At 48.3% G+C, this 15,958-nt stretch overlaps 1 protein-coding gene across 8 annotated transcripts in view; it reads left to right on the forward strand.

Moving 5' to 3' along the window:
* Nucleotides 1-72: 72 nt before the first annotated feature.
* Nucleotides 73-15,958, forward strand: part of LOC119965299 (glutathione hydrolase 1 proenzyme-like) — a 109,420-nt gene continuing 93,534 nt past the window's right edge. For 3 of the 8 annotated variants that reach the window (XM_038795844.1, XM_038795882.1, XM_038795901.1), the window contains exons 1-4: nt 73-461; nt 6,184-6,351; nt 11,082-11,212; nt 13,253-13,321. In XM_038795844.1, the coding sequence (XP_038651772.1) occupies nt 328-461; nt 6,184-6,351; nt 11,082-11,212; nt 13,253-13,321 (502 nt within the window). In that variant the 5' untranslated portion in view covers nt 73-327. The remainder of the gene's footprint in view (nt 462-6,183; nt 6,352-11,081; nt 11,213-13,252; nt 13,322-15,958) is intronic. The other 5 variants (XM_038795854.1, XM_038795862.1, XM_038795871.1 and 2 more) reach the window with 5 other exon arrangements.

Raw genomic sequence — 15,958 nt, forward strand, 5'->3', positions numbered from 1 at the left:
TTACAGCTTACCCTCCCCCATAATTATCTGTACAGTGTTCACAACGTTGTTTCTAATTGGCTAAGTGTTAATCCAATAATAGCCAATGTTGCAGTTAGGTAGGCTGTTGACATTAACATCAGAACCAGAAATCTTTTCATTTCAATCCATTGGAACATCAATTTATATTTTAACAGCAACTGTTGCAAAGCAATCACCATGGTGATTTGAGGGAAGAATCACAAGTGATTGTTGTCAATTGAGAGAAAGGAGCTACTGTTCATGTGAAGTGAAGACCTCAGTCAGAGAAAATCTATGCCGCACCGAACTTATTGAACAGATCTAAAAATGCTTGAGGAAAACCCGACTGAACTCGGTGTACTTAGTGAGGATGGTTCAAACACAATCCCACTGCAATCTGGGATTAAACAGGATGATGTTAAGGATCCTGCAAGGACTGACACTGGAACATTAAAAAACAGGTAAATCTATTTGTCTCTCTCTTATCAATATGGTCTGGAATGCACCACTTGAGAGGGTGAAGGAAGCAGATTCAATAATAACTTTCAAAAGTGAATTGAATAAATACTTGAAGGGGCAACGTGAAAAGGACTGATGCAATGGGATTAGGATTGGCACAGGTACAAAGGGGCTGAATTGCCTCCAGTGCTGGATCATTCAATTATATGATTCCCTCTTGTCCCAAAAGCGATGTGTGGTTGCACACAAGTGATAGTTCCTCACCTGAGAAGCCAAAAGCCGAGGGTGGGATGCTCCGATATTGAGGCAGAGTGTCCGCGGTGATAGTTCCTCACCTGAGAAGCCAAAAGCCGAGGGTGGGATGCTCCGATATTGAGGCAGAGTGTCCGCGGTGATAGTTCCTCACCTGAGAAGCCAAAAGCCGAGGGTGGGATGCTCCGATATTGAGGCAGAGTGTCCGCGCCGTCGTGGAACGCCGTGGCGTTTCACGATGGCGCTAAACAGCCGCGGGCACGATCGATTCAGGCCCCGAAAAGAGGCCAGCAGCGGGGCTGTGAGAAATGCGATGGGCGTGGCGCCAGAGCAGCGGCATCATCCCACGACGCCCGGCTGACGCCGCGCCGTGTCATTTAAAGAATGCGATCCACTGTGCTGCTCATAGGTTCTGGGACAGTGATCTCGAGACGCTGCTGGACGCTGTAGAAGAGCGCAGGGCCATCGTGTGTCCAAGACGTGGGCACCGGCAACCATCCAGCTCTGTGAAGCACGGCTGGTGTGAGGTGGGCACCGCGATTAGCGCTGTGGGACATTCCCCCGCTTTGGAGACCAGTGCCGAAAGAAGCTCCACGACCTCACGAGAGCTGCCAGGGTAAGTACCCTGAGGGTTCCCCCGGGCCACACCCCACATCTTCCCCCCCCACCCCACCGTTTTGTGGGAACCCCCCCTGCCCACGCAGGAGGGGGGGGGGTTGCGGTCTGGGGACATCACGTTGTACCTGACCCACATGGGCAACACGTCTTTCTTGAAAGCTGCCATGGCATGGTGCCCAGTGTCCCCCACCCAGTCATAATGTTGCCAATATCTGCACGTCTTGATGCTGACTGCTCCCCCTCCCCCCCCCACACAAGAACAGGAGGGGGATCACCTGTGCTGCACCCCCTCACCATCCATGAGCAGAGGGCTGTGGACCTCGCTGGGGGAGCCGCCACCCGGGAGGTAGCCAGATCGGAGGTGCAGGACCAAGTGAGACTCCCCTGCATGGCTACACCCCCTTAGCCCGTCACCTCTCCCCCGCCTCGCACTGCACTCCCTACCACTGCCCCCAAGCCCCCCCCCTTTCAACCCACCCCGTGACACATACCCCTCCACCCCCTTTCACCCCCTAACCCCTCACTGACACTCCATCCCTCACACTGCCTTCTCCACCCCCTAACCCCCCCGACACTCCACCCCCTCACACTGCCCCCTCCACCCCCTCGCACCCGACTCCGCTTGTCTAACGATACATGCCTCATTGTCTTCCCCAGGCCCAGGAGCCGACCGTCTCAGACAAGCCCCCGCCGTCCAGCTGCAAGCACATCCACCCCAATGGACGCACGGCAGAGGGGGGAAGGAAGATTGACAGGATTGCCCTCTTCTGAGGCTGGGGCACTGGAGGGGGATACACAGAAGATGGACAGACACAACATGGACGAACACAGGACGGACAGTCAGGACACTGATGGCCGTGAGTCAGACGAGGAGAGGACTGCGAGCCAGAACAGTGACGCACAGAGGATGGCAAGACAGTCGACGGACACACCAGACACTGCAACTAACATGGGTCGCGGACTAGTTGCATCGGTCCAAGGATCGACATAAGAGACCCCAGACCTGGGGACAGATGAGGACCTCGTGTTTGCGGCACTGCTGTCACCCGCAACATCCACCATCACAGATACACTTACCTCAGTTAGGCACATAAGTGATGATGCTCCTGGGTCACGGTCTGGTGTGCACCACACAGCTGAGCCGGTACAGCAGGTGGAGGTCGGAGCAGCCGAGGGGCTGGACGGTCGGAGGGCGGCCCTGGCCCAGCACCCAGCTGCCGCCCAGACAGTTCCCGGGTTCCTGGACTTACCAGATCCACCCAGAGACCCGATGCATTTGGAAACCCAGGGAATGGACAACGGGATGATGGCCGTCTGCCACCATCTGTAGACGCAGTTGCAGGAGTCCATCCGCGTCCAGGAGCAGGGAATGGTGCCGATCATGGCTGTCACCCAGGCCGACAGCGCACGGGTGGCGTCCGCGGTGGAGGCAATGGGGGCAACGGTTTTGGCCATGGGGCAGGTTCTGCAAGGCGTGGGGCTTGATGTGCATGCGTCATCCGTGGCCCAGGACAGGGTTGCCCTCTCACAGGCAGCCATGCGCCAGAGCCAGCTGGACATTGCCGCAGCGCTCCGGGGCCTGGCCCAGTCTCAGCAGGCCATGGCCCTCTCACAGCAGGCCCTTGCTGAGAGCATCGGCGGCCTTGCCCATGTGCTGGATAGCGTTGCAGAATCCCAGCGGGAGGTTGCACAGTTCTTGACAGGGTGGTGCACTCCCTGAGCTTGATCGCTGGGAACGTTCAGACCCTGGTCGATTCCACAACGGGCCTCCAGGACTGGCAGCGCCAGGTGTCAGTTGTGCCACTGTCTCCGCGCGCACCACCGTCCCATAGTGAGGCCCTTGGGCCACCGGGCTCCCAGATGGAGGAGGAGGTTCTGGTGTCACTCCAGGTTACTCCAGCAAGGGAGGTCCCGGAACACTCGGACTCCCCCGTTCTGTCCCTGTTCCATCTGGTGGGCAGCAGGCAGAGCAGGGTGGCACCCTCCAGCACGCCCGCCGAGCAGCCTGGACCATCCAAGCCGGGCGCCCCAGGAAACACGCGCCGACGGGGACCAATATCGCAGGGCAGGAGTCTCAGCAGTCCGCCTCTATTCCTGCTGTACCGTCTGGGGAAACACCAAGACATAGTTGTACGGCCCGTAAGGCCAAGAAGTTAGACATGTAGTAAGTTGGCACGGGTGCAGGGCACAGCTTAGTTGCAGGGGCTAGGGCACTTGTCTGTGAATGTCACGATTAAAGTCACTGTTACACCAAATCTAGATGCCTCTGTTATGTCAGGTGCCTGAGGGGTCATGAGGGGGGCCGAGTGACACTGGAGGTCAAAGTTCTGTGCAACAGTGAGGCCGGGTGTGTGTTTCTTCCCCCCCCCAACACCCCATTGCCCTCAGTACACCAACGCCAGTTGCCGCACATGGCCATATGGTGGATTGTCTGTCTTGCATACAGGGACCACTGAGGTGGAGGGTTTAGATATGGCCATGAGTCGGACATTGTCTAGTGATCCTGAGTTCACAGCTCATCGCAGAGCGGGCTGTCATCATTCAACATGGCACTGACCACACCCGCTGACACAAGCAACTGTGTTAAAACATTCACAATGTGCCGCAGGTGTAAGGTGCTATGAAAGTGGTGGTGTGGACGGTAGGTTTGTGTGATGGTGCAGGAGGTGGAGGGTGCTGGGTGGTGCGGTTGTGCGCGATCCGTGGCACAAGTGCCTTGCTCAGCGATGCCCTCCCCCTAGTTAGTGAAACGTGCGGCGATCAATGCCTCGCGTGCTCGCTCTCCCAGCCGGTGTCATCGTGCAGCCTCCCAGTCATATCTCGCCCCCAGGTCGTGGCTGTGCCTCCCCCACCTCCCCATCCTCCTCCTCCTCATGTGCAGAGGTGTCGCCTTCATCGGGCTCCCCCTGTGCATCTTCTTCCAGGAAATCGCCCCTCTGTTGGGCAATGTTGTGCAACACACAGCAGACCACAACTATGCGACCGACCCTGTCGGGGTGGCACTGCAGGGCCCCTCCAGTGCAGTCCGGGCACCGGAATCTCATCATCAGGAGGCCAAAGCACCATTCCACTACACCCTTCGTTGCTGCATGGGCCGCATTATAGCGGGTCTCCGTGTTGGTCTGTGGCCTCCGTATAGGCGTCTTCAGCCACGACCGCAATGGGTAACCCCTGTTGCCCAGCAACCAGCCCCTCAGCCAGGAGGGTGTCCCTCAAAAATAGCGGGGATGAAAGAATGAGCCGGTATGAAAGCATCATGCACGCTGCCAGGGTATTGGGCGCACATGTGCATTATCTTCATGCGATGGTCGCAGACCACCTGAATGTTCATCAAGTAGTTCCCCTTCCTGTTCAGGAAAATGTCCCTGTTATCCGAGGGTGGACGCATGCCGACGTGCACCCCATCAATCAGCCCCTGGACCATCGGTATCTGTATATGTCAGCGATGGCATACAGGGCGCCAGTGACAGCCCGGATGCACCGATGCCTGCGAGATTCCAGACAGGTCACCGGGATAGCATGTCCTCCCCCTGTTCCACGTGTGCCAAAAGGTGGCATATATGTTCCACGGACTCCCTACTCAATCGGAATCTCCTCCTGCATGCTGTAACCGGAAGGTCCTGGAACAACATGCAGTCCCGGTACACTCGAGGCTGCATGGGGCGCCTCCGGCGCCTTGGCACCACCACCTGCTGTTGCTCCTTCCCCTGTGCCCCATCAGAATCCAAATCCTCGCCCTCTGCATGCCCGACAATGTGGTGGTCATTGTCACCCTCCGCCTCCTCCTGCACCTGTTGGGCGGGAGGGCCTGCAGCCTGAGTGGCTGGCACGGGGCCCTCTGCAGCCAGTCCCTCTGCTGCAGCCGCCGCTCCAGCAGCTGCTCTGAGCCGCCTGCATCGCTGGCGCCCAATGGCTCCCGCCACGGCGGCAAGCATAGCTGGCTGGTGCGCAAACGTGACGAACTACACGAAAGGTGGGGGGGGGGGGGGAAAGGAGAGATTAACGATGCCGCTTTGACATCTCGACAGCCAGGGCCCATGGGATACATGGGTGCCCCGGCTGCCTGGTTTTGCTGCAGACATGAATGCAACCTTTGCCCTGCCCACAGTATCCATCCACCACCCACTTCACCCCGTCCGTCCTCATTGCGGCACCACTGGCCTCAGCCCATCACCATGACCTGCACTTGGAAGCGTGTCTTCGCCACTGTCCAACAGATGTTTTTTTTAATCACTTGATATACTTCAAAGAAGGAAATTAAGGAAGATCCAAAAGCTCTTTACCGCCAATGAAATACAGTACTTTGGATGTGTCGTCTCTATTGTACTGTAAAAATGTGGCAGGCAATTTGTGTGCAACCAGGCATCACATGATAATGGCCAGCTTCTCTGGCCTGTTTTAGTAATGTTGGTTGAAGGAGAAATATTGACAAGAACAGATGGAATGCACCACCTGAGAGGGTGACGGAAGCAGATTCTTTCAGATAAATTGAACTCTGATACGCTGAACATTGACCCAAATTAGAGGCACAGACTGGAGTTTAAATGAGAGTCTGTATTTTCAAGAAAAGTAAATAAAAAACTTAAAAATGTTATTTCACCTGGCCACTTTTTAAAATTGGCAAACTTACCCTGATGGGTTTTTGGGGGAAATTCAAGCCCAAGTAGACTTCAGCAATTGTACCACTTGAAACCATCCGAAAACATATGTAGATGTGTTTGGTTGCAGCCTCAAAAAATGACAAGACTTGTGATGATGATAATTACATATTACATTGTCATCATCACAAGGTCTTGGATTATTAGATTTGATTATTAATGTTGATTTACTGCAAGCTAATCCATGGAACTTGAGTTTTTATTTCAGAAAGAAGATGTGCTGTGTCACTGGGATTCTTCTGATTATCATTGTTATTATTAGTATTGGAGCAATTGTGCATCTGCAACGGAGATGTAATGCCTGTGTGCTTCATAAGAACACCGGTGTAGCTTCAGATGCAGCTCCTTGTTCCAAAATTGGCAGGTAAACCACAATATTAATTTATGAATCTTGGAAACCCATTTATTTAAAATGTATTGAAATCCCTGAAGGTGTTAACATTGTCACAGCCCCAGCGGTGCCCCAGCAATCTTTTCTAAAATAAGCACTGAGGGGTGTTTGCACCTCTGTCACCTCTATTTGTTGGGCCATGGATGTGCCTGGATGTAGATGCCATTGTCAGCATGCCTTTCTTTGAGAAGAGTAGCCAAGAGATCTGAGTTGCATAATTTCTTTGCCAAAAGTCGCTGTGTGCACGTCCTCTTGCTGCGAAGCTGGTACATTCCTGCCGTTCCTTACCCCTAAAACTCTCTCAGCTTGAATTCAGCACCCTGATGAGGGGCTTTCCCTGGACAAATATAGATATAGGAGTCGGACGTTCCATCATTCAGCGAGATGGATCATAGTCGACCTGTGAGTGAACTCCAGGTACCCACCTTTGTCCCTTAATACCCACACAACAGAAATCTAGTAATCTCTAATTCGAAAATATCTGCTCTTTCCGGATCAACCGTCATTTGTGGAAAGAGTTCCAAACTTCTAATAAACTTTGTAGGTGGAAGTGTTTTTAATTTCATTCCTGAAAGACCTACCTCGCTTTGTTCCGTAGTCTCTTTAGCTAGTGCATGGTAAGATGGAAGCAACTGACTTATTGAGACGGTTGTGATAAAGGAATATCGGGTAGGATCTTGGTCCAGTGATCTTTTTCATGGGGCCTATTGCTCATCATCATGATCTTCTTCATCCTCAGCAAGTCAACAATGAAAGTATTTCTTTTCTTTTTCTCCTCCGTATCATCATTTGGGGCTTCATCTTTCTCTGACCTCTCTCTTCCCCCATTCTGCAGGAATGAAAGTGACAAACCAAGAAAAAGTGAGCATAATCCGCAAGGATTTAATATACAATAAATGCTAAGAAAGCTTCTGACCATCAATTGCTACTACTTGTGATACCATGGAGAAAGTCTAGAGCCCAGTAACCTGCAGCTTGCACTGTGCCACCAATCTCATCATTTCCCCAAATAGCTCTATCACCAGCTTTTCATAGGGCCATGATTTACCTTGCTTTCAGGGCCCTGTTCAAACTAGTGGCAGATGCTTATTAGTCTATGCACAGACAGTGGATCCCAGCAGGAGATAGCAAAGTAGTCCATGTGTAGTGAGACTTTGACTTGCACTCACTGCCTGGGATTGTCAACCCTCGTATGAGTCATCCTTATGATGGACTCTGCTAAAGGCTCAATTCCACACATGAGCGGGACAGGGGAGAGAGGGCAGCGCGTTTGACTACCAATTTTATCAGAAAGCTTTCCAGTTCCCACCCATTGACTGAAACAGAGTTATTGATATCTGTGCAGAGCAGTTGGGTCCACTGGAGATTCCCTCCCCAAATTCCATTCCGGACAGCACATTCATCATAAAAACATAAGAACTAGGAGCAGGAGTAGGCCATCTGGCCCCTCGAGCCTGCTCCGCCATTCAATGAGATCATGACTGATCTTTTGTGGACTCAGCTCCACTTTCCGGCCCGAACACCATAACCCTTTATTCCTTTATTCTTCAAAAAACTATCTATGTTTATCTTAAAAACATTTAATGAAGGAGCCTCTACTGTTTAACTGGGCAAGGAATTCCATAGATTCACAACCCTTTGGGTGAAGAAGTTCCTCCTAAACTCAGTCCTAAATCTACTTCCCCTTATTTTGAGGCTATGTCCCCTAGTTCTGCTTTCACCCACCAGTGGAAACAACCTGCCCGCATCTGTCCTATCTATTCCCTTCATAATTTTATATGTTTCTATAAGATCCCCTCTCATCCTTCTAAATTACAATGAGTACAGTCCCAGTCTACTCAACCTCTCCTCATAATCCAACCCCTTCAGCTCTGGGATTAACCTAGTGAATCTACTCTGCACACCCTCCAGCGCCAGTACGTCCTTTCTCAAGTAAGGAGACCAAAACTGAACACAATACTCCAGGTGTGGCCTCACTAACACCTTATACAATTGCAACATAACCTCCCTAGTCTTAAACTCCATTCCTCTAGCAATGAAGGACAGCATTCCATTTGCCTTCTTAATCACCTGTTGCACCTGTAAACCAACTTTTTGCGACTCATGCACAAGGACACCCAGGTCTCTCTGCACAGCAGCATGTTTTAATATTTTATCATTTAAATAATAATCCCGTTTGCTGTTATTCCTACCAAAATGGATAACCTCACATTTGTCAACATTGTATTCCATCTGCCAGACCCTAGCCATTCACTTAACCTATCCAAATCCCTCTGCACCCCTTCCAGTATCCTCTGCACTTTTCACTTTACCATTCATCTTAGTGTCGTCTGCAAACTTGGACCCATTGCCCTTGGTCCCCAACTCCAAATCATCTATGTAAATTGTGAACAATTGTGGGCCCAACACTGATCCCTGAGGGACACCACTAGCTACTGATTGCCAACCAGTGAAACATCCATTAATCCCCACTCTTTGCTTTCTATTAATTAACAATCCTCTATCCATGCTACTACTTTACCCTTAATGCCATGCATCTTTATCTTATGCAGCAACCTTTTGTGTGGCACCTTGTCAAAGGCTTTCTGGAAATCCAGATTTACTACATCCATTGGCTCCCCGTTATCTACTGCACTGGTAATGTCCTCAAAGAATTCCACTAAATTAGTTAGGCACGACCTGCCCTTTATGAACCCATGCTGCTTCTGCCCAATGGGACAATCTCTATCCAGATGCCTCGCTATTTCTTCCTTGATGATAGATTCCAGCATCTTCCCTACTACCGAAGTTAAGCTCACTGGCCTATAATTACCCGCTGTCTGCCTACCTCCTTTTTTAAACAGTGGTGTCCCGTTTGCTAATTTCCAATCCGCCGGGACCACCCCAGAGTCTAGTGAATTTTGGTAAATTATCACGAGTGCATTTGCAATTTCCCTAGCCATCTCTTTTAGCACTCTGGGATGCATTCCATCAGGGCCAGGAGACTTGTCTACCTTTAGCCCCATTAGCTTGCCCATCACTACCTCCTTAGTGATAACAATCCTCTCAAGGTCCTCACCTGTCATAGCCTCATTTCTATCAGTCACTGGCATGTTATTTGTGTCTTCCACTGTGAAGACCGACCCAAAAAACCTGTTCAGTTCCTCAGCCATTTCCTCATCTTCCATTATTAAAACTCCCTTCTCATCCTTTAAAGGACCAATATTTACCTTAGCCACTCTTTTTTGTTTTATATATTTGTAGAAACTTTTACTATCTGTTTTTATATTCTGAGCAAGTTTACTCTCATAATCTATCTTGCTCTTCTTTATAGCTTTTTTAGTAGATTTCTGTTGCCCCCTAAAGATTTCCCAGTCCTCTAGTCTCCCACTAACCTTTGCCACTTCGAATGCTTTTTCCTTCAATTTGATACTCTCCCTTATTTCCTTAGATATCCACGGTCGATTTTCCCTCTTTCTACTGTCACTCATTTTTGTTGGTATAAACCTTTGCTGAGCACTGTGAAAAATCGCTTGCAAGGTTCTCCACTGTTCCTCAACTGTTCCACCATAAAGTCTTTGCTCCCAGTCTACCTTAGCTAGTTCTTCTCTCATCCCATTATAATCTACTTTGTTTAAGCACAAAACACGAGTATTTGATTTTACCTTCTCATCCTCCATCTGTATTTTAAATTCCACCATATTGTAATCACTCCTTCCGAGAGGATCCCTAACTATGATATCATGAATCAATCCTGTCTCATTACACAGGACAAGATCTAGGACCGCTTGTTCCCTCGTAGGTTCCATTACATACTGTTCTAGGAAACTATCGCGGATACATTCTATAAACACCTCCTCAAGGCTGCCTTGACCGACCTGGTTAAACCAATCGACATGTAGATTAAAATCCCCCATGATAACTGCTGTACCATTTCTACATGCATGTGTTATTTCTTTGTTTATTGCCTGCCCCACCATAACGTTACTATTTGGTGGCCTATAGACTACTCCTATCAGTGACTTTTTTGCCTTACTATTCCTGATTTCCACCCAAATGGATTCAACCTTATCTTCCATAGCACCAACGTCATCCCTTACTATTGCCCGGATGTCATCCTTAAATAACAGAGCTACACCACCTCCCTTACCCTCCACTCTGTCCTTCTGAATAGTTTGATACCCTCGGATATTTAACTTATGCAGATATTCTGCCACAGGCCTTCTGATGAAACACATGTCCAGGCCCCTGACCCACTCATAGGCAATGATATCCCTGAGTAGGAGGAGGCTCTCCGAGATCGTCCTGTTTGGGTGCAGTGCAGGTCTGATCAAGGTGGATCACCAACTCCAGAGCAGACTTGACCCAGTTGGAAGTAACTGCGTAGATTTCTCTTTGGAATAGATTTGAATCTGCAAATCTAATTTAGGTTATACAAGTTTAGGGAAGTTGCAATATTAAAAGCACTTTACATCAACTCTAAATTTATTGTGTGAATGAGCTCAAATTCTTTCTATAGTTCCTATCTAAGCGGTGACTTCATAAACTCAGAACAATTGCAAAAAGAACCTGGACCAGTGCTGTAAAAAACAGATCCTGTGTGTGGCATTGGATCCTAATTTGCATGATTTAATCAGACCCCATCCTCGCTATCATCCCATGTGTACGGTGTTCTGCTTTTGGGCATTTTCATTCCTATAGTCTGGGACTTTGCTTTCTTCCAGGGATATAATGAAGTGGAATGGATCAGTGGTCGATGCAGCCATTGCAGCTTTGCTCTGTATTGGACTGGTGAACGCGCACAGTATGGGCATTGGAGGAGGCTTCATCCTCACCATCTATAATGCATCAACAGGTTAACCCTATCCCTATTCAAACATTTCCTTCTTTCTTTTTATTCTGTGGTGATATTATTTTAAGTTTTTTTTTATAAATGTTTTTTATTGGGTTTTTGAACAGAGTATATTTACAGTTATGTACACAGATTGAAATATATATATTAAAAAAAACTGGTAGGATATTGTACACCAGCTCAAAATCAACAACTCTGTACAGTTAGCAATATTAGATTTAACAAATAAGTAGGCGCATGTTTGTGGGGTGGGGAAAACTGGGGAGGTATATATACATTTGGGTGCCTGAGAAACAATTACAGTAGTTATTTCCAATACAGAGAGGGCAATATGAGAATGGATCTGGTGTTGGTGTTGTTACTTGCTTCTCCCGGACGGGTTTTCGCTGCCGTTATTGTTGCGTGTTCACTTCCGCTTTGGCCATTTGTCCCGTCTTTCTCCCATCTTTTCTTGCACAAGATAATATTTTAAGTTGATCAGAACATGTTTAAGTGGAATAAAATTAGAAATAGAGGAGCATAATTATTGCTTTGCCTTTATTTTTTTTCTTTCTTGCCTTCTGCTCTATCTTTCCTGCCTTCCTTTGCATGGTACAAACAAAAAGGGAGCAATGTTTCTTCATCCACTGTGGTGGAGTAACTCAGCAGATTTTCCTTTTACACCATTTAAAGATTTTTGGCAATTGGAATGAGGGCCCTTTGTGGCCCTTGAGCTAACCATTTAATCAACAACTGATTTTGTACCATTCTGGTATATAAAATGCATCTGTATAGCACCCCATCCCACCTCACCAGCAATTGTGTTGAATTAAGTGCAATGGCTCAGTTGACAAACAGAAATATCCCACCATTGAAGGCCCTGTATAAAGTCCTTTTTGTTTATATTTCATTCATAAAATGTATAAATGTACATTGCACAAGTTGAAATTTGACACCATACAAAATGCAATACAGATTGGTTTCTTTCAATACCCAAGTTGCCTCACCATCCTTGCCATTACAGATTATATTTACAATGTATAGTTACATTTCAAGTCTTCTCTGCTGCATACAGTCCAAAGGGTTTTATATGGTTTCCAGCCTCTTTATAACAACTTGAACAACCTGCTTCTGGATTATGGAGCATTGGTTTAAAAAAAACCCAATAATTTAAATTATGAAAACCCAGACTGTATGACTCTCCCCAATGGAAGATTTACATAGATTTACATAGAATTTACAGTGCAGAAGGAGGCCATTCGGCCCATCGAGTCTGCACCGGCTCTTGGAAAGAGCACCCTACCCCCTATCCAAGGTCAACACCTCCACCCTATCCCCATTACCCAGTAACCCCACCCAACACTAAGGGCAATTTTGGACACTAAGGGCAATTTATCATAGCCAATCCACCTAACCCGCACATCTTTGGACTGTGGGAGGAAACAAGAGCACCCGGAGGAAACCCACGCACACACGGGGAGGATGTGCAGACTCCGCACAGACAGTGACCCAAGCCGGAATTGAACCTGGGACCCTGGAGCTGTGAAGCGATTGTGCTATCCACAAGGCTACCGTGCTGCCCACATGCTAGGTGCCAGAAAGCAAAAGAAAGGAATCAAACAGGAGAGAGAGCATAAAAATATAGAAAAAGGATAAAACTCAATGGATAAAACGCAAGGCATGGTGGCACAGTGGTTAGCACTGCTACTTCACAGCACCAGGGACCTGGGTTCAATTCCGGCCTTGGGTGACATTCTGTGGGGAGTTTGCACATTCTCCCCGTGCCTGCGTTGGTTTCCATCTGGGTGCTCCAGTTTCCTCCCACAGCCCAAAAGATATGCAGGTTAGGTGGATTGATCATACTAATTTGCCCCTTAATGTCCAAAGATATGCAGATTAGGTGGGGTTACAGGGAAATGGTGGGTTAGTGGGCCTAGCTAAGGTGGTCTTTCAGGGCAGACTCAGTGGGCCGAATGGCCTACTTCTGCACTGTAGGAATTCTATGAAAACAAGTTATTCTTCTAGATCTAATTCAATTTTTAACAATTTCATATTTCTCTTCAGGACAGGTTGAGGTTATTAATTCAAGAGAGGTGGCTCCAGAGCAAGAAATGACAAGGAGCTTGGAAACAGGTAAGCCATGAGATTTTGACACTGAGGTTGACCGCAATGTTGTTTTATTAAGATGCAAATCGGAAACATCTTTGGATTGCAAGAGAACTGAATCACATTTTGAACCTTGAAATTCTCGAGAAAAGCATTCACTGGCTTGCTCACAACATTGTCGTGCAAAGCGTGGCACAGTGGCGCAATGGTTAGAACTGCTGCCTCACGCCGCTGAGAATCCGCGTTAGATCTCAGCCTTGGGTCACTGCCCGTGTGGAGTTTGCACATTCTCCCTGTATCTGCGTGGGTCTCACCCTCACAACCCAAAGGTGGATTGGCCACGCTACATTGCCCCTTAATTGGAAAAATAAATAGTTGGATACAATAAATTAAAAAAAAATATTGTCATGCAAAGTTCTCGACCAATTGTATTCAAATACCTTTGGCTGGATTCTCTATCGGCGGGATCCTCTATTTTGCTGGCACCGCAATCACACCCACGGATTTCCCAACGGCATTGGGCTGCCCACAATGGGAAACCCCATTGGCCAGCTGCCAGGACAGAGAATCATGCTGCTAGCTGGGGGGGGGGGGGGGGGGAAGGGGGGGGGCTGCACCAGGAAATGAGTGCGGCGGGACAGAGAATCCCACCCCTTAACTCTACTTTGAATTTGTTTGGTGCTTGAGCATTTCTACAGGCTAACTGTTCTACACGTCCTGCTGAACACACTGGATGCAGCAAAACCCATTTTCTGATCCATTACTATGGTCATGTCACTGTCCGAGTGATTGTTGTTACCAGGGCACTTCAACTGGTATTTTTTATCAATTGTTGTCAAGCGACTGATGGAAGCGGTCATTGGAACCTTCATTTTGTGTCAGTTTACTAATGTCAGCCTTCTTGTTGAGGTGTCTGAGTGCCACTAATGTATTTTTTTTTCCAGCAAGCACAAGTGACAGAAACCATAAGATCAGAAGGCCATCCAGCGCTCCCAGCCTGTTTTCCCCCGTTCAATTAGATCCTGATTGACTTGCATCTTAATACCACCTGTCATCCTCTGTTCTGTAAACCTTAACATCTTTGCCGAACAAATGTCTTATAATTCCATGGTAAGAAGTCTTACAACACCAGGTTAAAGTCCAACAGGTTTGTTTCAAACACGAGCTTTCGGAGCACGGCTCCTTCCTCAGGTGAGGAAGGAGCCGTGCTCCGAAAGCTCGTGTTTGAAACAAACCTGTTGGACTTTAACCTGGTGTTGTAAGACTTCTTACTGTGCTCACCCCAGTCCAACGCCGGCATCTCCACATCATGGCTTATAATTCCATGGTAGCACAAGTGGATAGCACTGTGGCTTCACAGCACCAGGGTACCAGGTTCGACTCCCTGCTGGGTCACTGTCTGTGTGGAGTCTGCACGTTCTCCCCGTGTCTGCGTGGGTTTCCTCCGGGTGCTCTGGTTTCCTCCCACAGTCCAAAGACGTGCAGGTTAGGTGGATTGACCAGGCTAAATTGCCCTTAGTGTCTAAAAAGGTTAGGAGGGGTTATTGGGTTACGGGGATAGGGTGGAAGTGAGGGCTTAATGTTGGTCGGTGCAGACTCGATGCGCCAAATGGGCTCCTTCTGCACTGTATGTTCTATGTTCTTCTGAAACTCTCAGTTAACAACCAATTTCTGCAGCTTTTTAGGGGAGAGTTTCAGAGAGCTCCCCTTTGTCAGTGACCATGGTGTCGTCTATTCCCTGTAGTATGTAGGAACAGTCAGCAGTAATCAACTTTAAACCTCTGGATACTGTGTGAGGCAAAAAAAATCTTTAACTAATCCATCCTAGAGATAAAGGCTTAATTTTTTGACACATTATTCACTATCAGAGCAATTAAGATATCTCTCCAAATTTGAAATATTTGCAGGTGCCTTCTGGATTTGCCCCAAGTGAATAAATAAGAACTATAGGACCTTGGCAGAATTTTACATTGCTTGGGTGACTGCGCGTGACTCAGAACCGCGTGAAATCACATGTGTGTCCCAACGTCATCGCTCACTCACGTAAAAAATTGGTTGGCTGGCACACTCAAATCATAAGTGCGCCCGCCAACAAGCAAACTGGCAATTTAGCCCATTAAAGGGCTAATTGAAAGCAATTTTATACGGCCCGTCAATGTGTACAATTGGGGGTGGGGGGGAGGGGGGGGGGGTGCAATTGGCCAGGTGACCTTTACATTTTACCTGCATCCTTTATCCAAGGCGGGTTGAACTGTTAAGGCTGAAATAAAATTCTAAAAAATGTTTAGGGCCTGAGGTTTGTGTTTGACTGTGCTGTCCAGACCGTGTTTTTCCATCCGGGTTTATTTTGTATAGGTTTGTAGCTCCCTGAAACAGCTCCTCAGTGGCTGTTCCCCTAAGGAAGCCCATTAGAAGCGCTAGACCGGACCCTCCCTATCTCGGCACCTGACCTCACTGGCAGCACTCATCCTTTCCCAGCACATGTTTGATCCTGGCTGCCCGTTAATTGGCCAACCACTGTGAAATCGCATTCTGGAACGATAGTGGCCAGAAGCGTGTTTCACACCTGTTTCCGGATCCGCTGATTTCACCTGCCCGATAGGCACAAAATTCAGGCCTTGTGCAGGACAGAGTCAAAAGTCTTTATGCTGACGAGGGCTGTGT

The sequence above is a fragment of the Scyliorhinus canicula genome, chromosome 1 (genome assembly GCF_902713615.1).
Source record: "Scyliorhinus canicula chromosome 1, sScyCan1.1, whole genome shotgun sequence".
NCBI classification, from domain to species: Eukaryota; Metazoa; Chordata; class Chondrichthyes; order Carcharhiniformes; family Scyliorhinidae; genus Scyliorhinus; species Scyliorhinus canicula.